Source organism: Abramis brama (genome assembly GCF_963993115.1).
Source record: "Abramis brama genome assembly, chromosome: 18".
Taxonomy (NCBI): domain Eukaryota; kingdom Metazoa; phylum Chordata; class Actinopteri; order Cypriniformes; family Leuciscidae; genus Abramis; species Abramis brama.
This window is the reverse complement of record NC_139980.1, coordinates 29,277,835-29,302,112: the sequence shown is the minus strand read 5'-3', so window position 1 is coordinate 29,302,112 and position 24,278 is coordinate 29,277,835. Positions and strand designations below refer to the sequence as shown.

At 41.2% G+C, this 24,278-nt stretch overlaps 1 protein-coding gene across 1 annotated transcript in view; it reads left to right on the top strand.

Moving 5' to 3' along the window:
* Positions 1–16,336, top strand: part of LOC311068744 (uncharacterized protein) — a 62,301-nt gene extending 45,965 nt beyond the window's left edge. Inside the window, exons 6-24 of the mRNA XM_084091373.1 lie at positions 677–795; positions 2,598–2,716; positions 2,843–2,927; positions 3,135–3,246; positions 4,872–5,019; positions 6,377–6,432; positions 6,531–6,680; positions 7,684–7,750; positions 7,838–7,955; positions 8,568–8,707; positions 9,758–9,842; positions 10,050–10,161; positions 11,787–11,934; positions 13,282–13,337; positions 13,436–13,585; positions 14,589–14,655; positions 14,743–14,860; positions 15,473–15,612; positions 16,074–16,336. Coding sequence (XP_083947499.1) covers positions 677–795; positions 2,598–2,716; positions 2,843–2,927; positions 3,135–3,246; positions 4,872–5,019; positions 6,377–6,432; positions 6,531–6,680; positions 7,684–7,750; positions 7,838–7,955; positions 8,568–8,707; positions 9,758–9,842; positions 10,050–10,161; positions 11,787–11,934; positions 13,282–13,337; positions 13,436–13,585; positions 14,589–14,655; positions 14,743–14,860; positions 15,473–15,612; positions 16,074–16,204 — 2,121 coding nt within the window. The 3' untranslated portion in view covers positions 16,205–16,336. The remainder of the gene's footprint in view (positions 1–676; positions 796–2,597; positions 2,717–2,842; positions 2,928–3,134; positions 3,247–4,871; positions 5,020–6,376; positions 6,433–6,530; positions 6,681–7,683; positions 7,751–7,837; positions 7,956–8,567; positions 8,708–9,757; positions 9,843–10,049; positions 10,162–11,786; positions 11,935–13,281; positions 13,338–13,435; positions 13,586–14,588; positions 14,656–14,742; positions 14,861–15,472; positions 15,613–16,073) is intronic.
* Positions 16,337–24,278: the final 7,942 nt, after the last annotated feature.

Sequence of the window (24,278 nt, the reverse complement as noted above, 5' to 3'; positions counted from 1 at the left end):
CATGAATACGAATAAAGAATAATAATACAGATACATAATATTAAATAATGAAATTATAAATTTAAAAGATGAAATTTTAGTCTTCATTCATCTTCGGAACACAAATGAATATATTTTTAATAAAATCTGAGGCGGTTATTAAGTTCCTCAGGGGAACTTAATACTGAAAGATATATCAGATAGCTGGAAAGATGTTTGTTTAACTGCCTGGTTGCAAGATCATTGAGTCTGAAATAGTGCAGTGAAGGGGTTTGAAGACGGATGGCCTTGAATGCTACTGAGTTCCCCAAGAACTTCAGCAGTCTATTATACTATTTCCAAAGGTAAAGGGAATCTAGAGGCAGATCAGGGTTACGATCAGAAGTGGTTAACTGAAAGTTTGAACTTTTCTTCTCAGAGGTTACTTTTAAAGTCTGATTATATGTTGAGTAATACTACTTAGATTTTGATGTTACAATTACAATATTTGACATTAAGGCTTCATTCAGGTAGGCAGCAATTTTCCCCGTACCCAACTCTTCCATTTAGTTTATTTGTAGTTTGAAGAGCAAAACAAACACATTCATTTGTCAAAATACGGCAGATAAGGTTTTAACTTTTTTCTCTTGTCTGAAAATCAAACCAGATGATGCACTGTTTGAACAAAGCCTAATTGTCTGAATTTTATGGAGCACAGATTCAAGAACGACAGCAGAGACGGTATCATGAGAAGGTGGAAAAACCAGGTGCAACCACTGTTACTGAAGACAAATACAGAAGCCTCTCAAGAACCCTGGGGGAGATAGTTGGCCCAAGGTTTGTGTTAGATCTTGTGTTATGTTAATAGACTGTAAAAAATATGGACAAAGCGTCTGTGACGTCACCCATAGACTTTCTGAAGAACGGTTTTGAAGCCGTTTATGGGGGGGGTATGGGCGGCGCCATCTTGGAAAATCTTGGGAAATCCTAACCCCGCCCACCTTCTGGCCAATCCATATATGGGTAAAGGACGCAGCGTCACTCAGCTCGCTCTGCTACTCCGGTTATCTCTGTATATTTTAGGCAACGAAATATGTTATAAAACACCATACTAACTCTTTTCGTTTTCATTTAAAGAAATCTTAAACATTATAGCCACACAAATGTGGTTCAGGCAACGCGTATTGATTATATTCACTGCATATTTGCCTATTTATAACAACACGAAATATAAAACACAAACCTGCCTCTTTTCGTTTTAAATATAATATAAAAATATTAAACATTTTAATATGGTCCAGGCAATATGTGCATTTGTAACAGATGTTGCAGTAAACAACATTACAGATCATCTTCGTTGTATTAAAATTTAAAATGACAAAACTCAACCCAGTCTCTTTTTGTTAAACTTCAGTTTTATCAATATTAGCTATTATAAAAGTATAAGTAAAAGGTACAAGAAGCTATACAAATAAAGCAAACAATTCAGTCAAACATACAAAGTCAGCGCTCTCTAACCATACAACGGTAAAGTTAAATAGCTTATAAAGTTATGAAACTTCCCCTCAGCCAAAACGATTGGCCAGGGAACAAATTATAGATTCACGAGACCAAAAATCGCCCGTTAGAAATACACAAGACGAATTATATCTTATGTTTAACCACTACAGAGACGCCAGAGTCGGCGGCAAACGTCAGAACGACTAGCCGAGGAAAGGCTGTTCCAGGCGGGGTACATGAGCGCCGAGCGCCCGGTCATCGCTGGATCTCACAACCTGGATAAAATTTTCATAAATCTTTATAAATAAACCACAGATTTGAGCTTTAAACAACTACATTCTCGCCTGAAAAACTCTTAAAACTACATTTCATGATTCAAAAACAGTAGTATTATATTTCAACTGTGTTAAAAAATGGCGCTGCTTATGTTGTCATTCTCCTTGGAACGAGCCTATGCTCGCTATCAGCTGTCAATCAAGCTGTCAATCAAAGTTAACCACGCCCTTATTTGTCATACATTTTATATCTAAATACGATCTAAACTAACGAGTTAGAAAAAAATTCACCCCCCTCACAGTTGTCAGGCCCTCGGAACCTATCGAAAAATACAATAAAAGTCCATGGGACCAACCTGTAAAAACATGTATTTATGCTGTGAAAACGGACATTTTAATATGGTGGTCTATGGACATTTGCTCCCTTTTGGGACCTCCCTCTAGCGCAGGGGTGGGCAACTTCGGTCCTGGAGGGCCACTGTCCTACAGAGTTTAGCTCCAACCCTGAAAAAATCACCTGCCTGTAATTTTCTAGTAATCCTGAGGACCTTGATTAGCTTGTTCAGGTGTGTTTGATTAGGGTTGAAGCTAAACTCTGTAGGACAGTGGCCCTCCAGGACCGAAGTTGCCCACCCCTGCTCTAGCGGATTTTCGATGTATTGCAGTTTTTCGCACTTCCGGGTAGGCTTCATTTTTCAGATTAGAATGTTGCCGCTTGGTTATGTTCTTAGATTTTGCACTGAAACAACAAAACAAAGATAAAAGAAATAACAAAAGTGAAAGTATTTTATAATATGCCTCAATAATACTATAGGCACTATTTTGTTGCATATTTAATGAAATATTTCTGTTCTCTGATGTCAGAATTACAGGTGTGCATCCTCCTTTGGGTCCCTCCATCCCTGACTCCTATCAAACGCCTTATGATAATGCGTATTACTATTATGGAGCCAGAAATCCTCTAGACCCCAATCTGGCCTACTGTGAGTGGCCTATATTTGCTTTAGCGTTCTAGCTTGGATTCCCTGACTATTTTGTGATAAATCTAGCTGTTGAATCCCTGTTTAATATGATGTTTTTGTGTGTGTGTGTGTGTGTGTGTGTGTTAGATGGACCAGCAGGGGGTCAACAGTCACACATCCCTCCAGAAGCACATTGGCCCGTTCTGCAGCCTCCCTCTGGAGGCCTTACACAGTAGACACATGTTTTCATACTTAACTTCCATATTGAAATGACTAAACAAAATAAATACTGTGGAAATATGAATTTCTAAATAGATTTATAATGTTTTAGTTGCTTTTTTAATGGCAAGTTAAATTGAGGTATCAGTTGGGGAAACATTTATTCAGATATACCAGAATATAATCGAATAACATAATGCTCGTCTCTGTCTCTCCATAGACCGATCAGCCGTGCTGGAGTTGTTCCCTCAGAACCAGCGTTCTTTTCTTCCAAGAGGCTGCAGCAGCCCAAGGAAAGTGTGGTTAGCTATCAGGAAGCCCTTAAGCAGCAGGTACTTTCACAATATTTTATGGTATGAGGTTTTTTAATTGTCATGCCATAGAAAGGGTCCAAATTAATTATTTAAATTACCTTATCAGTAACAGGGTTACACAGCTTTACATTTAATGATTTAATAAATTAAATGACTACATGACCTGTATGTTGTACATTGTAGGATTCTAATTGTTATTTTGTTTAGCACATGTTTAGTACAAGTACAAAACTATGCAAGGAGGGAACGAAGCCACTCTAGGCTTGTACAGAGTTATATACAGTTTAGAAAATCAAAAACTACAACATGGGACAAGCCAAAAGCATTAAGTCATTTAAAGGGTTAGTTCACCAAAAAATGAAATTTCTGTCAATAATTACTCACCCTCATGTCTTTCAAAACCTGTAAGACTTTTGTTCATTGTAGACTTAGAATTAAGCCTTTTCCCCCGTTATTATTTGATTCATGGAACCGGACACCAGTTATCTTGCCAAGAAAAATCTTTATTCGTCAGCTTAGGAGAGAAACTTGAGAAGATGTTGTATTCGTGTCAGGTCTATGTGTTCCGAATGTTTCTCTGCCGTAGTACAGTAAGATTGAGCTTATATACACCACTGAGTGACTTTCAACTTCCTTGTAAGATAGAAAAACATGTTGCTTATGTTTAAAAATGGAAAGCATACCTCATGCTTACACATGGTACAATCCACTTTGTATATACATTAGTGGTACATTTGCATCAGTTGAAACATTCCTTTCCTTTTTCCAAAGAACATGCCAACTGAAGTATCATCATTAGTGGAACATCTCTGCTCAGTGAATCTTACATTGCACACATACCTCTAAGCAAAATATATAACTCTCCCAGCTCCCCTCCTTGTTTTTAAAATATGATCCTTAAACACGTGTCCATGCAATCTATAGTCTAACTCATGTATTTTGAACTTCATAAGATAATAGAACTGATTATGAATACGAATAAAGAATAATAATACAGATACATAATATTAAATAATGAAATTATAAATTTAAAAGATGAAATTTTAGTCTTCATTCATCTTCGGAACACAAATGAATATATTTCTAATAAAATCCGAGGCGGTTATTAAGTTCCTCAGGGGAACTTAATACTGAAAGATATATCAGATAGCTGGAAAGATGTTTGTTTAACTGCCTGGTTGCAAGATCATTGAGTCTGAAATAGTGCAGTGAAGGGGTTTGAAGACGGATGGCCTTGAATGCTACTGAGTTCCCCAAGAACTTCAGCAGTCTATTATACTATTTCCAAAGGTAAAGGGAATCTAGAGGCAGATCAGGGTTACGATCAGAAGTGGTTAACTGAAAGTTTGAACTTTTCTTCTCAGAGGTTACTTTTAAAGTCTGATTATATGTTGAGTAATACTACTTAGATTTTGATGTTACAATTACAATATTTGACATTAAGGCTTCATTCAGGTAGGCAGCAATTTTCCCCGTACCCAACTCTTCCATTTAGTTTATTTGTAGTTTGAAGAGCAAAACAAACACATTCATTTGTCAAAATACGGCAGATAAGGTTTTAACTTTTTTCTCTTGTCTGAAAATCAAACCAGATGATGCACTGTTTGAACAAAGCCTAATTGTCTGAATTTTATGGAGCACAGATTCAAGAACGACAGCAGAGACGGTATCATGAGAAGGTGGAAAAAGAGCTGTATGATGCTAAAATAGAGGCTGAGATGAAGGCCTACGAGCCCTGGGGACGAGCAGGAGGAGGAGCCCCTCTTAGAGACGATCATGGAAATCTCATCAGTACGCATGCAGAGTTCACACTTCACTCAGTCCAGTCACTGCAGTTTAATAAGGCTTTAATTAGTGCAATCCACAAATGGTGGACCACTAGTGGGAGTATTACAAAAACCTTTTTTTATTGTTTGCATACCCTTTGTGAATTTGCAAGGTATTAATCAAATACTAATGCATTTTTTATTTAGCTCTAAAGTTATTTGACATTTGACACAGATAGTATATGTATCAGTGGTCCTATGGTCATGGAAATCTAGAAAATCAAGGAATAATCATGAGTATTCCTATAGTGAATATGATTTTCTTTTTCTGGCTTTGCTCCACTCAGAAATATCTCATCAGCTAGAAATGTTCTTTGTGAGTGAAAACCTCACCCAGTAATCATGAATGACTGTAAAATTAGGGTTCAATATACTTAAATATTTGTTATTCAGTTTCTTCAGGGCAATAGTGAATATAATCTTTTTTTAGATGCTAATTTATATTCATGTAAATGCAACAAGGGGGGTATGTCAAATTATGAACACAACTATATAGTGTAGTTATGTAACTTAAATTCACTACCATTCAAAAGTTTGGTGTCAATAACATTTTTGGACAGAATTGTATTCAACCAGGACACATTCAATTGATAAGAAGTGACAGTAAAGACATTTATAATATAACAACTAGTGCAGTCAAGTCTTTGTTAATACACACACACACACACACACACACACGATGTAAAGTTTACATCATATAGGTGTGTGTGTGTGTGTGTGTGTGTGTATATATATATATATATATATATATATACTGTATATACAGTGAGGAAAATAAGTATTTGAACACCCTGCTATTTTGCAAGTTCTCCCACTTGGAAATCATGGAGGGGTCTGAAATTGTCATTGTAGGTGCATGTCCACTGTGAGAGACATAATCTAAAAAAAAAAATCCAGAAATCACAATATATGATTTTTTAACTATTTATTTGTATGATACAGCTGCAAATAAGTATTTGAACACCTGTCTATCAGCTAGAATTCTGACCCTCAAAGACCTGTTAGTCTGCCTTTAAAATGTCCACCTCCACTCCATTTATTATCTCACAATCAGAACTTATAAGTGGAATAGAACTTTTAAATATCTGTAATAACATGCACTTAGAGTTGGTTTTCAGCCAGTGGTCAATAAAGGTACTGCATAGGGTCTGTGCACTTCTAAATTAATATATATAGAAATTTAGTAAAATATATCTAATTTTAAATTGTACAATTTATTTATATTTAATTAAAAATAAATATAAAATGTATAAAAAATCTTAAAGCTTCTGACTTTGAATAAAATTGCGAACACTCCATCCATATCCTTTCTACCCCTGTAGAGACTCCACAGCAGCTCCGTGACCAGGAATTGTACAAGGAGTGTTTGAAGCAACAGGTACGGACTCACTTGCCTCATTCAGTCACCTTTGTATATAATGTTGTCTGTGCTTTTGGCCTGCCATTTCACTTTGTCATCATCTTTGGGATGAACAGATCGAGGAAAAGAGGAGAAAGAAGGCAGAAGAGAGGGAGCGGATCCGGCTCGAGGTCGAGAAAGAAGAGAGGCGGTTTGCCGAACAGCGAGCTCAGATCGATAGAGAGTTCGAGGAAAAGCAGGAGAGGAAGCGTCAGAAAGAGAAAGAGGTTCTTTGATCTTATATTACATGAATCCCAAAAAGGGCTTGCTGAAAGGAAGATGTATTCACTTTGAAGTGCTGGTCTTCACCCAGATTGAACATATGAGTATGTAATGAAATAGTCAATACTCTAAAGGCTTTAACACACCCTTATAATCCCTAACAAACAGCTACTTTTGAGGCCGTCAATGGAAAAAGATGATTTTTGCCCCCATTATGGAGGTGTTACAGCATCTACCAGCTGGAGCATGCTTGCTAACTCTTAGCCCTTGACCTAAAAAAAACAAAACAAACTTCTATTTGTCAATAGTGTAGCGATATATAAAGCACAGCTCACACAAAGCAAGCAGTTGGCCAGCTCGACAAATTCATGTGGCCAACTTGAAAGTAAGAGAAATCTGCGTGGGGAACTTTTATGTGAAACTCCAAATCGTGAATATTCCTATTGGAATGACTGGATTTCACATGCAAAATTTCGCAGAGTCACAGGATGTGCTTCCTTCCTGTCATCTATTTTACAGCATATAGCCAAAAATGGGGAGTTGATCAGGCAAGCCGAAGAGCGTGTCTGTGTCTGTGAGTGACACGCATGCACACAGTTACATCATGCTTCACATGCCGTTTAGATGGCAATGCTTGGGTGTTTTCTTCAATTATGGGCACACTAGAAAATAAACACTTTTCACACTCTCACTAGTCCTCTAACAATGTTCAACCATATATATGTACATGCATCACAGGAGTATTGTCTTTTTTTCTCTCTCTGAAAGTCTTGAAAATGTCCACCTCATTGTCATTTCCGCTACATCTCAAATGACAATATCATGTTTAGCTGCCTTCTGTGGTGGAAATGACATTTTAAACAAGACAATTTTACTGTGATTTCACAAAACAAAAATAAATCAAAATTAGTTTTGATAACTAAAATCAACCACCGGTTGAACGTCTAAGTGAATGACATTTAAAGTGACTAATCACAGAGTTTTTTTTTCCTGTCTGTTTTCAATTAGATGCACTCGATGTCAGCGCCACATTCTCCCCCGGTGCCTGCCCGCAGGAACGAGATCAGGGCCACAGGTAACTCTCATCACCGCTTGTACTCTAGCCGTCGGAGCTATGAAGGACAAAATCCCTGAACTGTATACTGTCTTTTTATTTCATAAGAAAAGCAGACAGTGATCAGGGAGTTATCAGCCTTGCGTAGGCAGCTGCGGAGCGAACAGAGACGTCTGGAGGGACAGTTAATGCAATCAAATTACCACCTCCCTCCCGTTCATGGCATGTACGGTAATAAACAACCATCCTGCACAGACACATTCAGAACACGTGTGTCAATTAGACCCTTTAATGAAGTTAATTTCCCTCCACAAACATATTTATGTATATTTCACTGGTGTTCCTATTTATTTGGTAAGTAGCCATGTAGTAAATGGGTGTAACGAAGTTCAGATGTTACGGGAAGAAGGAGACGGGAACCAGCAAACATTAAAATATTTTAATAAATAAATAAACCAATACAAAAATGAAAGTATAAGCCAGCAGCCCCTCGCGGACGACTGCTGGCCACACAAAACAGAAACAAAACATTAAATAAAACTCAGGCCTGTTCCTCTCTCGCTCTTCACTGTCGTCGCTCCTCCTTTATGCTTCCGCTCCTCCGTGAGAGATGCGAGACCGGTGCGTCTCGCAGGTGTCGCTCATCAGAGTAATCACGCCACCGGCCTCGTGCCGCTCTCTCACGGCCCTCGGCCTCGTCCTGCTCGCCACAATGGGATAATGTACAGTCAGTATTTCAAAATAAACCCCTTCAGAATGATGTACTTGATCATCCTGTCATGGTTTGTCTTGTCATCATGACCCTCTTACCGTGCATTATGCCTTACATATTGAACAGGCCAAGAGAACACCTCCGGGAGGATGTTTTTGAAGTGGCAAGACTTCGCAGACAAATACCCAGCAGGAGGCCGGCTTCCCACACCACTGCAGCAACCAACATGCACAACCTAAAAGATTTGAATCATCTGAAGTACAGAGGTAAATGTCTCACCGAGTTTCCTGTCTTTTGCTTGGAAAATGTCTGCAGAACTCTTCAATGGGCCTGTAATTTCACTCAAAAAGACTCATCACAGCCGTGATGGCTCCCAAAATCCCATTCACCAGCCTCTATTACCTTCACATATCCACCAACCGCCGCACTCATTTCCTGTTGCCCACAGTCTGATCCTTTGTTAGCTTCAGTGTAACAGCAAAAAACTGCCATCTGCTCTCCAAATAGCTTGTAAAGTCACACTTTAACACACTGGCTAAATTAGTTCAGCGAGATACTACTTGCCAAGATGGCCGCTATGTTGACTGACTTGCCTTTAATGAAAGCTCTAGCATTAAGTTCTGCCAGGAAGACTTAATTGTTACGTCACTCTACTTTTTATCTATCCAATCACATTCCAACACTTGTGGTATATAAGATCGGTACTTACTCATGTTTGAGTTCGCAGATGCTGACGCTTCAATTCACCACCATCCTCCCCACCTCCTCCAAATTGAATCCTTCCCTCATCCTCCTCACCACCACCACCAGGATGGTCCCTTCCATACCTCACGGGGGTTGGCTGCGCCCCTGCCTTGATCTTCAGGCAGGATATGCAGAGTCCGGACCCTCAGATTACGAGCTACGGACGGGGCCTACGCCAAAGAACTTTATTGCTTGCTGGGTTGCTAATAAATGGTTAATTGTCACAGTATTTAGTCTCCCGAGTCTTTCTGGTAGAAATGGATTTTAGGTTTTAGCCTTTTAAGTTAAACTTAGATTCAGAATGATGGATCTTATGGATGGATGGATGAAATTACAGGTGTGCATCCTCCTTTGGGTCCCTCCATCCCTGACTCCTATCAAACGCCTTATGATAATGCGTATTACTATTATGGAGCCAGAAATCCTCTAGACCCCAATCTGGCCTACTGTGAGTGGCCTATATTTGCTTTAGCGTTCTAGCTTGGATTCCCTGACTATTTTGTGATAAATCTAGCTGTTGAATCCCTGTTTAATATGATGTTTTTGTGTGTGTGTGTGTGTGTGTGTGTTAGATGGACCAGCAGGGGGTCAACAGTCACACATCCCTCCAGAAGCACATTGGCCCGTTCTGCAGCCTCCCTCTGGAGGCCTTACACGGTAGACACATGTTTTCATACTTAACTTCCATATTGAAATGACTAAACAAAATAAATACTGTGGAAATATGAATTTCTAAATAGATTTATAATGTTTTAGTTGCTTTTTTAATGGCAAGTTAAATTGAGGTATCAGTTGGGGAAACATTTATTCAGATATACCAGAATATAATCGAATAACATAATGCTCGTCTCTGTCTCTCCATAGACCGATCAGCCGTGCTGGAGTTGTTCCCTCAGAACCAGCGTTCTTTTCTTCCAAGAGGCTGCAGCAGCCCAAGGAAAGTATGGTTAGCTATCAGGAAGCCCTTAAGCAGCAGGTACTTTCACAATATTTTATGGTATGAGGTTTTTTAATTGTCATGCCATAGAAAGGGTCCAAATTAATTATTTAAATTACCTTATCAGTAACAGGGTTACACAGCTTTACATTTAATGATTTAATAAATTAAATGACTACATGACCTGTATGTTGTACATTGTAGGATTCTAATTGTTATTTTGTTTAGCACATGTTTAGTACAAGTACAAAACTATGCAAGGAGGGAACGAAGCCACTCTAGGCTTGTACAGAGTTATATACAGTTTAGAAAATCAAAAACTACAACATGGGACAAGCCAAAAGCATTAAGTCATTTAAAGGGTTAGTTCACCAAAAAATGAAATTTCTGTCAATAATTACTCACCCTCATGTCTTTCAAAACCTGTAAGACTTTTGTTCATTGTAGACTTAGAATTAAGCCTTTTCCCCCGTTATTATTTGATTCATGGAACCGGACACCAGTTATCTTGCCAAGAAAAATCTTTATTCGTCAGCTTAGGAGAGAAACTTGAGAAGATGTTGTATTCGTGTCAGGTCTATGTGTTCCGAATGTTTCTCTGCCGTAGTACAGTAAGATTGAGCTTATATACACCACTGAGTGACTTTCAACTTCCTTGTAAGATAGAAAAACATGTTGCTTATGTTTAAAAATGGAAAGCATACCTCATGCTTACACATGGTACAATCCACTTTGTATATACATTAGTGGTACATTTGCATCAGTTGAAACATTCCTTTCCTTTTTCCAAAGAACATGCCAACTGAAGTATCATCATTAGTGGAACATCTCTGCTCAGTGAATCTTACATTGCACACATACCTCTAAGCAAAATATATAACTCTCCCAGCTCCCCTCCTTGTTTTTAAAATATGATCCTTAAACACGTGTCCATGCAATCTATAGTCTAACTCATGTATTTTGAACTTCATAAGATAATAGAACTGATTATGAATACGAATAAAGAATAATAATACAGATACATAATATTAAATAATGAAATTATAAATTTAAAAGATGAAATTTTAGTCTTCATTCATCTTCGGAACACAAATGAATATATTTCTAATAAAATCCGAGGCGGTTATTAAGTTCCTCAGGGGAACTTAATACTGAAAGATATATCAGATAGCTGGAAAGATGTTTGTTTAACTGCCTGGTTGCAAGATCATTGAGTCTGAAATAGTGCAGTGAAGGGGTTTGAAGACGGATGGCCTTGAATGCTACTGAGTTCCCCAAGAACTTCAGCAGTCTATTATACTATTTCCAAAGGTAAAGGGAATCTAGAGGCAGATCAGGGTTACGATCAGAAGTGGTTAACTGAAAGTTTGAACTTTTCTTCTCAGAGGTTACTTTTAAAGTCTGATTATATGTTGAGTAATACTACTTAGATTTTGATGTTACAATTACAATATTTGACATTAAGGCTTCATTCAGGTAGGCAGCAATTTTCCCCGTACCCAACTCTTCCATTTAGTTTATTTGTAGTTTGAAGAGCAAAACAAACACATTCATTTGTCAAAATACGGCAGATAAGGTTTTAACTTTTTTCTCTTGTCTGAAAATCAAACCAGATGATGCACTGTTTGAACAAAGCCTAATTGTCTGAATTTTATGGAGCACAGATTCAAGAACGACAGCAGAGACGGTATCATGAGAAGGTGGAAAAAGAGCTGTATGATGCTAAAATAGAGGCTGAGATGAAGGCCTACGAGCCCTGGGGACGAGCAGGAGGAGGAGCCCCTCTTAGAGACGATCATGGAAATCTCATCAGTACGCATGCAGAGTTCACACTTCACTCAGTCCAGTCACTGCAGTTTAATAAGGCTTTAATTAGTGCAATCCACAAATGGTGGACCACTAGTGGGAGTATTACAAAAACCTTTTTTTATTGTTTGCATACCCTTTGTGAATTTGCAAGGTATTAATCAAATACTAATGCATTTTTTATTTAGCTCTAAAGTTATTTGACATTTGACACAGATAGTATATGTATCAGTGGTCCTATGGTCATGGAAATCTAGAAAATCAAGGAATAATCATGAGTATTCCTATAGTGAATATGATTTTCTTTTTCTGGCTTTGCTCCACTCAGAAATATCTCATCAGCTAGAAATGTTCTTTGTGAGTGAAAACCTCACCCAGTAATCATGAATGACTGTAAAATTAGGGTTCAATATACTTAAATATTTGTTATTCAGTTTCTTCAGGGCAATAGTGAATATAATCTTTTTTTAGATGCTAATTTATATTCATGTAAATGCAACAAGGGGGGTATGTCAAATTATGAACACAACTATATAGTGTAGTTATGTAACTTAAATTCACTACCATTCAAAAGTTTGGTGTCAATAACATTTTTGGACAGAATTGTATTCAACCAGGACACATTCAATTGATAAGAAGTGACAGTAAAGACATTTATAATATAACAACTAGTGCAGTCAAGTCTTTGTTAATACACACACACACACACACGATGTAAAGTTTACATCATATAGGTGTGTGTGTGTGTGTGTGTGTGTGTATATATATATATATATATATATATATACTGTATATACAGTGAGGAAAATAAGTATTTGAACACCCTGCTATTTTGCAAGTTCTCCCACTTGGAAATCATGGAGGGGTCTGAAATTGTCATTGTAGGTGCATGTCCACTGAGAGACATAATCTAAAAAAAAAAATCCAGAAATCACAATATATGATTTTTTAACTATTTATTTGTATGATACAGCTGCAAATAAGTATTTGAACACCTGTCTATCAGCTAGAATTCTGACCCTCAAAGACCTGTTAGTCTGCCTTTAAAATGTCCACCTCCACTCCATTTATTATCTCACAATCAGAACTTATAAGTGGAATAGAACTTTTAAATATCTGTAATAACATGCACTTAGAGTTGGTTTTCAGCCAGTGGTCAATAAAGGTACTGCATAGGGTCTGTGCACTTCTAAATTAATATATATAGAAATTTTGTAAAATATATCTAATTTTAAATTGTACAATTTATTTATATTTAATTAAAAATAAATATAAAATGTATAAAAAATCTTAAAGCTTCTGACTTTGAATAAAATTGCGAACACTCCATCCATATCCTTTCTACCCCTGTAGAGACTCCACAGCAGCTCCGTGACCAGGAATTGTACAAGGAGTGTTTGAAGCAACAGGTACGGACTCACTTGCCTCATTCAGTCACCTTTGTATATAATGTTGTCTGTGCTTTTGGCCTGCCATTTCACTTTGTCATCATCTTTGGGATGAACAGATCGAGGAAAAGAGGAGAAAGAAGGCAGAAGAGAGGGAGCGGATCCGGCTCGAGGTCGAGAAAGAAGAGAGGCGGTTTGCCGAACAGCGAGCTCAGATCGATAGAGAGTTTGAGGAAAAGCAGGAGAGGAAGCGTCAGAAAGAGAAAGAGGTTCTTTGATCTTATATTACATGAATCCCAAAAAGGGCTTGCTGAAAGGAAGATGTATTCACTTTGAAGTGCTGGTCTTCACCCAGATTGAACATATGAGTATGTAATGAAATAGTCAATACTCTAAAGGCTTTAACACACCCTTATAATCCCTAACAAACAGCTACTTTTGAGGCCGTCAATGGAAAAAGATGATTTTTGCCCCCATTATGGAGGTGTTACAGCATCTACCAGCTGGAGCATGCTTGCTAACTCTTAGCCCTTGACCTAAAAAAAACAAAACAAACTTCTATTTGTCAATAGTGTAGCGATATATAAAGCACAGCTCACACAAAGCAAGCAGTTGGCCAGCTCGACAAATTCATGTGGCCAACTTGAAAGTAAGAGAAATCTGCGTGGGGAACTTTTATGTGAAACTCCAAATCGTGAATATTCCTATTGGAATGACTGGATTTCACATGCAAAATTTCGCAGAGTCACAGGATGTGCTTCCTTCCTGTCATCTATTTTACAGCATATAGCCAAAAATGGGGAGTTGATCAGGCAAGCCGAAGAGCGTGTCTGTGTCTGTGAGTGACACGCATGCACACAGTTACATCATGCTTCACATGCCGTTTAGATGGCAATGCTTGGGTGTTTTCTTCAATTATGGGCACACTAGAAAATAAACACTTTTCACACTCTCACTAGTCCTCTAACAATGTTCAACCATATATATGTACATGCATCACAGGAGTATTGTCTTTTTTTCTCTCTCTGAAAGTCTTGAAAATGTCCACCTCATTGTCATTTCCGCTACATCTCAAATGACAATATCATGTTTAGCTGCCTTCTGTGGTGGAAATGACATTTTAAACAAGACAATTTTACTGTGATTTCACAAAACAAAAATAAATCAAAATTAGTTTTGATAACTAAAATCAACCACCGGTTGAACGTCTAAGTGAATGACATTTAAAGTGACTAATCACAGAGTTTTTTTTTTCTGTCTGTTTTCAATTAGATGCACTCGATGTCAGCGCCACATTCTCCCCCGGTGCCTGCCCGCAGGAACGAGATCAGGGCCACAGGTAACTCTCATCACCGCTTGTACTCTAGCCGTCGGAGCTATGAAGGACAAAATCCCTGAACTGTATACTGTCTTTTTATTTCATAAGAAAAGCAGACAGTGATCAGGGAGTTATCAGCCTTGCGTAGGCAGCTGCGGAGCGAACAGAGACGTCTGGAGGGACAGTTAATGCAATCAAATTACCACCTCCCTCCCGTTCATGGCATGTACGGTAATAAACAACCATCCTGCACAGACACATTCAGAACACGTGTGTCAATTAGACCCTTTAATGAAGTTAATTTCCCTCCACAAACATATTTATGTATATTTCACTGGTGTTCCTATTTATTTGGTAAGTAGCCATGTAGTAAATGGGTGTAACGAAGTTCAGATGTTACGGGAAGAAGGAGACGGGAACCAGCAAACATTAAAATATTTTAATAAATAAATAAACCAATACAAAAATGAAAGTATAAGCCAGCAGCCCCTCGCGGACGACTGCTGGCCACACAAAACAGAAACAAAACATTAAATAAAACTCAGGCCTGTTCCTCTCTCGCTCTTCACTGTCGTCGCTCCTCCTTTATGCTTCCGCTCCTCCGTGAGAGATGCGAGACCGGTGCGTCTCGCAGGTGTCGCTCATCAGAGTAATCACGCCACCGGCCTCGTGCCGCTCTCTCACGGCCCTCGGCCTCGTCCTGCTCGCCACAATGGGATAATGTACAGTCAGTATTTCAAAATAAACCCCTTCAGAATGATGTACTTGATCATCCTGTCATGGTTTGTCTTGTCATCATGACCCTCTTACCGTGCATTATGCCTTACATATTGAACAGGCCAAGAGAACACCTCCGGGAGGATGTTTTTGAAGTGGCAAGACTTCGCAGACAAATACCCAGCAGGAGGCCGGCTTCCCACACCACTGCAGCAACCAACATGCACAACCTAAAAGATTTGAATCATCTGAAGTACAGAGGTAAATGTCTCACCGAGTTTCCTGTCTTTTGCTTGGAAAATGTCTGCAGAACTCTTCAATGGGCCTGTAATTTCACTCAAAAAGACTCATCACAGCCGTGATGGCTCCCAAAATCCCATTCACCAGCCTCTATTACCTTCACATATCCACCAACCGCCGCACTCATTTCCTGTTGCCCACAGTCTGATCCTTTGTTAGCTTCAGTGTAACAGCAAAAAACTGCCATCTGCTCTCCAAATAGCTTGTAAAGTCACACTTTAACACACTGGCTAAATTAGTTCAGCGAGATACTACTTGCCAAGATGGCCGCTATGTTGACTGACTTGCCTTTAATGAAAGCTCTAGCATTAAGTTCTGCCAGGAAGACTTAATTGTTACGTCACTCTACTTTTTATCTATCCAATCACATTCCAACACTTGTGGTATATAAGATCGGTACTTACTCATGTTTGAGTTCGCAGATGCTGACGCTTCAATTCACCACCATCCTCCCCACCTCCTCCAAATTGAATCCTTCCCTCATCCTCCTCACCACCACCACCAGGATGGTCCCTTCCATACCTCACGGGGGTTGGCTGCGCCCCTGCCTTGATCTTCAGGCAGGATATGCAGAGTCCGGACCCTCAGATTACGAGCTACGGACGGGGCCTACGCCAAAGAACTTTATTGCTTGCTGGGTTGCTAATAAATGGTTAATTGTCACAGTATTTAGTCTCCCGAGTCTTTCTGGTAGAAATGGATTTTAGGTTTTAGCCTTTTAAGTTAAACTTAGATTCAGAATGATGGATCTTATGGATGGATGGATGGATAAATGGATCTTATGGATGGATGGGTCTTATGAATGAATGGATGGATGAAGTTAATAAAAAAGTATCCTTTGGTAATCACTCAGTGTTGTTAGTTAACTAAAACTACTAATAATTGTTTTTGTTAATTGAAATAAAGCAGAAAATGAAAAAACTTAAAAGAAAATTAGAAATGTAGCATTGGAAGCTAACTTAAATGATGCTGTTAAGTACCAAAATTACTTAACTAAAATTGAAATGGTTATAAATGAAAGAAATAGAAACATATACAGTAGTCAACATTTGAAGTGGATCAAAACCTTTCATCAAAGTTATACATGAATTTTGAGCAATACCCGTTCTTGTCTTAGGACAACTTTGATGAACTTTTTTGATCCACTTCAAATGTTGACTTCTGTATATAAAAAATACTAATAAAAACGACAAACATAACAAAATGACTAAACCTCGCAGCAGCTGGTGCGGGGAATGAGATCAGCTGGCGCGCTGATCAGCAGGAACGAGCAGTCACGCCCACTCACACACACATAACAACAAAAACACGAGACACGAAGAAAACAGTGAATTCATGAACCGTGACAGTACCCCCTCTCCTAGGAACGCCTCGTGGCGTCCCCAGACTCCCTTACCTGTCGATTGTAATCATCAATAAGGGAGTGATCCAGGATGTCTCTAGCAGGAACCCAACTTCTCTCCTCCGGACCGTAACCTTCCCAGTCCACCAAGTACTGGAATCCTCGTCCCCTCCGCCTTGAGTCCAGAATACGATTAACCGAATATGTAGGTTCCCCTTCTACGAGTCGCGGCGGGGGGGGAACCGGGACAGGCGGATTAATACGAGAATGAAACACAGGTTTTATTTTGGAAACATGGAAGGCGGAATGAATCCTCCTGTACACTGGAGGGAGTTTGAGGCGGACTGCCACCGGGCTAATGATCTTGGTGACAGTGAACGGGCCGATAAATTTGGGAGCAAGTTTATTAGAGACGGAACGGAGAGGAATGTTCTTGGTAGAAAGCCACACTTTTTGACCAACGACGTATACGGGAGGCCTAGACCGGTGGCGATCGGCTTTGGCCTTGGTGCGCGCTCCCGCTTTGAGTAGAGTCTCGCGGGCTCTAGTCCAAGTGCGATGACACCTCTGGACGAAGGCGTGAGCGGAGGGGACCGCGACTTCAGACTCCAGACTAGGAAAAATTGGTGGCTGGTAACCTAGACTACACTCAAACGGAGATAGACCCGTAGATGATACTGGTAACGAATTGTGGGCGTACTCCACCATTGACAGTTGTTGGCTCCATGAGGAAGGATTCTTGGAGACCAGACATCGCAACGTTCTCTCTAAATCCTGGTTGGCTCTCTCAGTTTGGCCATTGCTCTGGGGATGAAACCCTGAGGACAGACTAACAGTCGCACCCTGTAATCTACAAAACTCTTGCCAAAATTTGGACACAAATTGGGGTCCTCTGTCGGAAACCACGTCCGTCGGGAGGCCATGTAACCGAAAGACGTGGTTAACGACTGTTAACGCTGTCTCCTTGGCTGAGGGTAATTTGGGCAAGGGAATGAAGTGGACCGCCTTCGAGAACCGGTCCACCACGGTCAAAACTGCCGTGTTACCCTGGGAGGGTGGGAGGGCGGTGACAAAATCTAGTGCGATATGGGACCAGGGTCTCGAAGGGATCGGCAGCGGTTGGAGGAGCCCATCTGTGGGTCGATTGGAAGTCTTACCAGTGGCACAAACTGAGCAAGCCAAAACAAAACTGTGAACGTCGCGAGCCATACGTGGCCACCAAAACCGTTGCTTGACTAAAGATGTAGTGCGACTGACTCCTGGATGACAAGCCACATTGGAACAATGCCCCCACTGAATAACGTCGGACCTTAATCCCTCTGGCACAAATAAACGGTTCGGTGGACAACCGATCGGAGGCATTACCCCTTGTAAGGCCGCCTTGACCTTCGATTCGACCTCCCATGTGAGTGTGGAGATAATTAGGGTCTCCGGAAAAATGCACTCGGGAGTAGACGGGCGATCGGAGCGGTCAAAAATGCGCGATAAAGAATCGGGCTTGATGTTCTTGGAGCCCGGGCGGTACGAGAGAGTAAAGTCAAAACGTCCGAAAAAAAGTGCCCACCAAGCCTGCCTGGAGTTCAATCTTTTAGCGGTTCTAATGTATTCCAGATTCTTATGATCGGTCCAAACGATAAAAGGTACCCCCGACCCTTCTAACCAGTGACGCCATTCTTCCAATGCTAACTTGACTGCCAACAACTCTCTGTTACCAATATCATAATTACGTTCGGCAGGGGACAAACGGTGAGACAAAAACGCGCACGGATGCATTCTGTCGTCTGCAGGAGAACGTTGGGATAGCACTGCACCTACCCCCACCTCTGACGCATCGACCTCCACCACGAACTGACGTGATGGATCAGGGGTAACTAAGATGGGGGCAGAAACAAAGCGGCCTTTCAGTTTGGCAAACGCAGCCTCAGCTGCGTCTGACCACCTGAACGTAGTTCTGGGGGAGGTCAAGGCGGTCAGAGGTGAGGCTAGTTGGCTGAAATTGCGAATGAACCGCCGGTAGAAATTGGCGAACCCCAGAAACCTCTGTAGGGCCTTACGGGAATCTGGACTTGGCCAATCCACCACAGCCTTAACCTTCTCAGGATCCATACGCATTCCCTCAGACGACACAATGTACCCTAAGAAAGGAACAGACTGTGCATGAAAAGCGCATTTCTCCGCCTTGACAAAAAGCCCATTCTCTAGCAACCTCTGAAGCACTCGTCTGACGTGCTGAACGTGTTCCTGGAGAGACGAAGAAAAAATCAATATGTCATCCAGGTAGACATAAATGAACTGATCGACCATGTCTCTCAGCACGTCATTGACGAGTGCCTGGAAGACCGCTGGGCTATTGGAAAGGCCAAAAGGCATAACCAAATATTCAAAGTGCCCCCTGGGGGTGTTAAAAGCGGTCTTCCATTTATCCCCCTTCCTGATGCGGACCAAATGATAAGCATTACGTAAGTCCAGTTTTGTGAAGACCGATGCTCCCTGCAACCTCTCGAAGGCTGAAGACATCAACGGCAAAGGATAAGTATTCTTCACCGTGATGTTATTCAACCCTCGGTAATCAATGCAAGGTCGCAAAGAACCGTCCTTCTTCCCCACAAAAAAGAACCCCGCCCCCGCTGGAGAAGAGGAAGGTCGGATGAATTTGAATGCCAGAGAATCAGAAATATATTTCTCCATGGCCTCCCTCTCGGGAACAGACAGAGAGTAAAGCTTGCCCTTGGGCGGAGACGTACCTGGCAGTAGATCTATGGCACAGTCATAGGGACGATGCGGAGGAAGAGAAGCAGCCCGAGACTTACTGAACACTTCCTTCAGGTCCTGATACTCCGTGGGCACGTTAGACAAATCCACTGTTTCCTCCTGAAACGCAGAAACAGAAACAGACGAACAAGCAGACACAAGACAGGACTCATGACATTTACTGCTCCACTCCAACACTGATCTCTGCTGCCAGTCTATCTTGGGGTTGTGTCTGATGAGCCAGGGGTGTCCGAGAACAATGGGTGCAAGGGGGGAGTCCAGAATGTAAAATGAAGTAGTCTCTGTGTGGTTGCCGGATACTGTGAGTGTAATGGGTCCAGTGGTGAATGAAATGGTAGGAAGAGCTTGACCGTTAAGGGCGTGAACTGCAATGGTGCGGGTGAGAGGTAACAGGGGAATCTGAATCTTGTGTGCAAATGTGCAGTCCATGAAGTTACCTTCTGCCCCGGAGTCCAACAGTGCTCGACAGTCGTGAGTGTTGGCTGACCATCTTAGTCTTACCGGGAGGAGTGTAGATGTTGATGAGGTCTTCTCAGCGGAGATCCCACCCGACAGTAGCCTCAGATTTACTGCCGGGCTTGCCCTTTTACCGGGCAGTTGTACGCAAAGTGTCCTGCAGTCCCACAGTAAAGGCAAAGGCCCTGGGATCTCCGCCTTTCCTTCTCCTCCCGGGAAAGCCGAGCTCGCCCGACCTGCATGGGCTCGTGATCGTAGACGGGGCTGACCGCGTCCCCGCCGCTGGCTCGCGTCGTCTCAGTCGGTCCAGAGACCCGAGCGGGCAGTCTCAGCCGTTCAACTCGGGAGAGACGGGAATCTACACGAAGCGCCAGTTCGATCAATCCATGAAGAGAAGTGGGTAAGTCCAGGGCATAAATCTCCCTCTGGACGCGGTCAGCCAGCCCATGCAGGAACATATCCCACTGCGCCTCCTCGTTCCACTGACACTCTGCCGCCAAGGTCCGGAACTCAATAGAGTAATCAGATACAGATCTTTCGCCTTGCTTGAGGTCCGCAAGAATCCGTGCCGCTTCTCTTCCCGCTACCGCGCGGTCGAAGACCTTCTTCATCTCGGTGGCGAGTGTCTGGAACGAGGCACAGCATGGATCTTGGTTCTCCCACACCGCAGTCCCCCATAAAGCTGCCTTCCCAGTCAGTAGCGTGAGCACAAACGCCACCTTGCTTCTCTCAGTAGCGAAGGTCCTGGGCTGCAGAGAAAAGTGCATTGAACAGAGTGTTAGGAATGCTCTGCAAAAGTTTGGCTCACCGCTGTATGGCTCGGGAACAGGTAGGCGGGGCTCTGACTGGGAGACGCTCTCTGGTGGTACAGGGGGAGCGGCCGGTGTGGGTGGCGCAGTGGGAACTCGTAGATGTTGTAACTGCTGGGTGAGCTCGGACACCTGCGCCACAAGAGCTTGAATAGCCCGACCCGACTCGTTCATGTTCCTCTCCTGGGCATCCATCCGTGAAATGCTGGACTTGATGAATTCCTCCAGAGGAGAAGTGGATCCGCTTGCTGCTTCCATCGGTTGGTCAGATCGTTCTGTCATGATGAATCACACGGAAGCAAAGATGCAAGTAACTCTTTATTGTGGGGTCAAAAGACACAAAATTATGCGGGAACTCGGGTGGGCTGGTGGCGCAGGGACTAGATGGTCAGCGTGCTGGTGAAGACAGGTGACGGTGAATCCAGTGAAGGTGAACATCCAGACGAGAAGAGATGAACACCACGAAGACACCGAACAGGAACTCAAATCAGGAACAGGACTGGAGACGGCACACGATGACACACACTGAGGACACCAAAACAACGATCTGACAAAGAGAGTATATCTGAATAGATCTGAATAGGCAGCAGCTGGTGCGGGGAATGAGATCAGCTGGCACGCTGATCAGCAGGAACGAGCAGTCACGCCCACTCACACACACCCACACACACATAACAACAAAAACACGAGACACGAAGAAAACAGTGAATTCATGAACCGTGACACTTTTTTGCTTTAAAAATAGTAAAAATCACTATATCTAAGTTATTATTATTTTTTTGTTGTGTACTTACATTATCCCGACTGTTTCCAACAACTTTCAAACCAGGAGAAATTTGTAATTTAATTCGAAGACACGTCCCGTTTCTTTATTTCCGTTTTGTCGCCGTCAATGTCGTCATATCCGCGTTGTCCCTGGTTTCCGCTCGTACTGCCATAGTAACCAGAGCCCGCTGACAGTAACCAAGGCGACAGACGTGGACGACTGTTAGTTCGCAATGTCTATTTGCACGCTGTTGTTGTTTCGTTCAAACATTATGGACCATGGCAAGCAGACTTTGGATAAAAAAGGAGAACTAAACCGAGAATCAATATCAGTTTTCGAGATGCCTAGAGCTCCCATAGTCAGTGTATAAACGAGAGCTCCACGTCCGAGACTTCGACCACTCCTACATGTACTTTATTAAACAGGTGAGCACATTTACATAAAACTAATCAATGTTATATAGTTCAACAATGATAAAATGTTAGAATATGATCTGTATGTTATTCTAATGTTGATCTAGCTTACTGCTAGTCTCATACAGACAAACTAACACAAATTTCAACACATTTAAATGCAGTTTAGTGTGATAGTGTAATGTTAGACTAAGTGAAACAGCGCTGCATTACCTCACAAGTTTAATTTGTCTAATAAACTGACCTGTGAGTAGTAATTTTGCACTCGCGTGTAGTTCGGTAGAATGAAATGTCCATATTCCTTTTATATCCGCGGGACTCGCGTCGCGTGTGGAGCTGATAGCTGTCTCTAAGCAATCCCGACCTGCTTCATATCACAGTCGTGATAAAAACATCAATGTATTCACTCATCCATAAACATTATTAGATCGATCGGCTTGACGTTGACGACAAGATCCATAATTCTTAGAAAATGTTGCGTCATCAAACTACGCCTTTGTTATTGTAAGAGGTTAGCGACCCCTAGCGGCGGAAAAAATTACATACTGTACGTTTAAATGAAGTGATACTCTAAATAAGAAACTAAAACTGCCGGTAGGTGGCGGTAAATGTTTTAATGACTAAGTCATTGAGTCATTAATTAATTCGATTCATTCAAACAGCTGATTCATTCAAGAATTAAGAGTACATTTGAGTCAGTTGCTCTCTTTATGAATGCACCATTGAATCATTGGTTCACCTGATTAATTCGTTCAAAACGCAGATTCATTCAGAAATGTATAATATATATATATATATATATATATATATATATACTACTGATCAAAATCTTTGGGTCAGGAATTAATACTTTTATTCAGCAAGGATGCATTAAAGCTGCAGTCTGCAGTTTTCCTCTTTGTCGCTATCTCTGTTCGAAATCTGCAATTGCAGTTATTCGCGGAATTATCAACTTTACGTGCGTTGTGCCTCGGCATGGCACAGCGCGGATGAATCCAATGTTTTGAGGAGAATGTGCGGCTGTCAATCACCGCGCTGGTGGTGTGGATACTGTCATTCGCAATCACAGATTCTACTTTTTGAAAGTATGACCAACATAAGAATTTTTACCGGAAAATGTCGTCTGAACAAGTAAGTAACATCCACTTTTGTTCTGACCAACTAAGGGGAAAAAAGCATAGCAGTAAATCGCGCTGATTAAATCTAACGATCGCTTATCATATCATGTCAAACCATGCAAATTATACTTTGTTCTCAAATTGTTAATGTTAACAACATCAGCATTGCTACATTTAATGCTCTCAAGATATTTATCCTTGTTTTCGCATGGGCCCGGTTGCAGTCTCTTTTTTCTCCAAAGTCCGAAGTCTTTCGTGTTTTACAACGGGTGAATCTCCAGTTGTCACTGGTGATTGTCGTTTGAACCTTTCTGGATCCGCCATCAAATTGACAAGTTTAATTGTATCAAGTGCTGCGAGAAAAGGCAATAAATATCCACCACCAACATCCTCACACTCATAGCCTACTAGCCGAGACACCTACTTTACGTGTACAGATGTGACGTAATGACGCAAAGACATGCTCGAATTTCCCGCGGAAATCCACCAGTACCACTGGAATTAAAAACATTATTACAAGCTTACCATTTTGAATCGAGCTAAGGCAAGCAGATAGTTTTGAACACTGGCTGGTTATATACTTGCTCACAAATTTATTTTGGATAATTTTAAACCCAAAAAAGCTACGGACTGCAGCTTTAAATTGATCAAAAGTGACATTACATATATGTTTTTAGCATTTACTGAATATATTGATATACATTTTTTTAATTAAATCTAAAAGAAATTGTGAACTCATACCTGTATTCCCCTGGGCAGATTACTCTGATGTGGTGTCTTCAGGACAGCAGCATCATAAGCAGGTATGTACGAAAAGGTCTACTTTTTTTGGTGTTTTTTTTCTGAGCCTCTCCGTTAGCACTGTCTGACGGTTCTGGCTATTGACTTGACGTCTTTATTGATGTGTTTATCACCCCAGAGGCTGAATTCTGCAGAGGATCCAGGCAGACG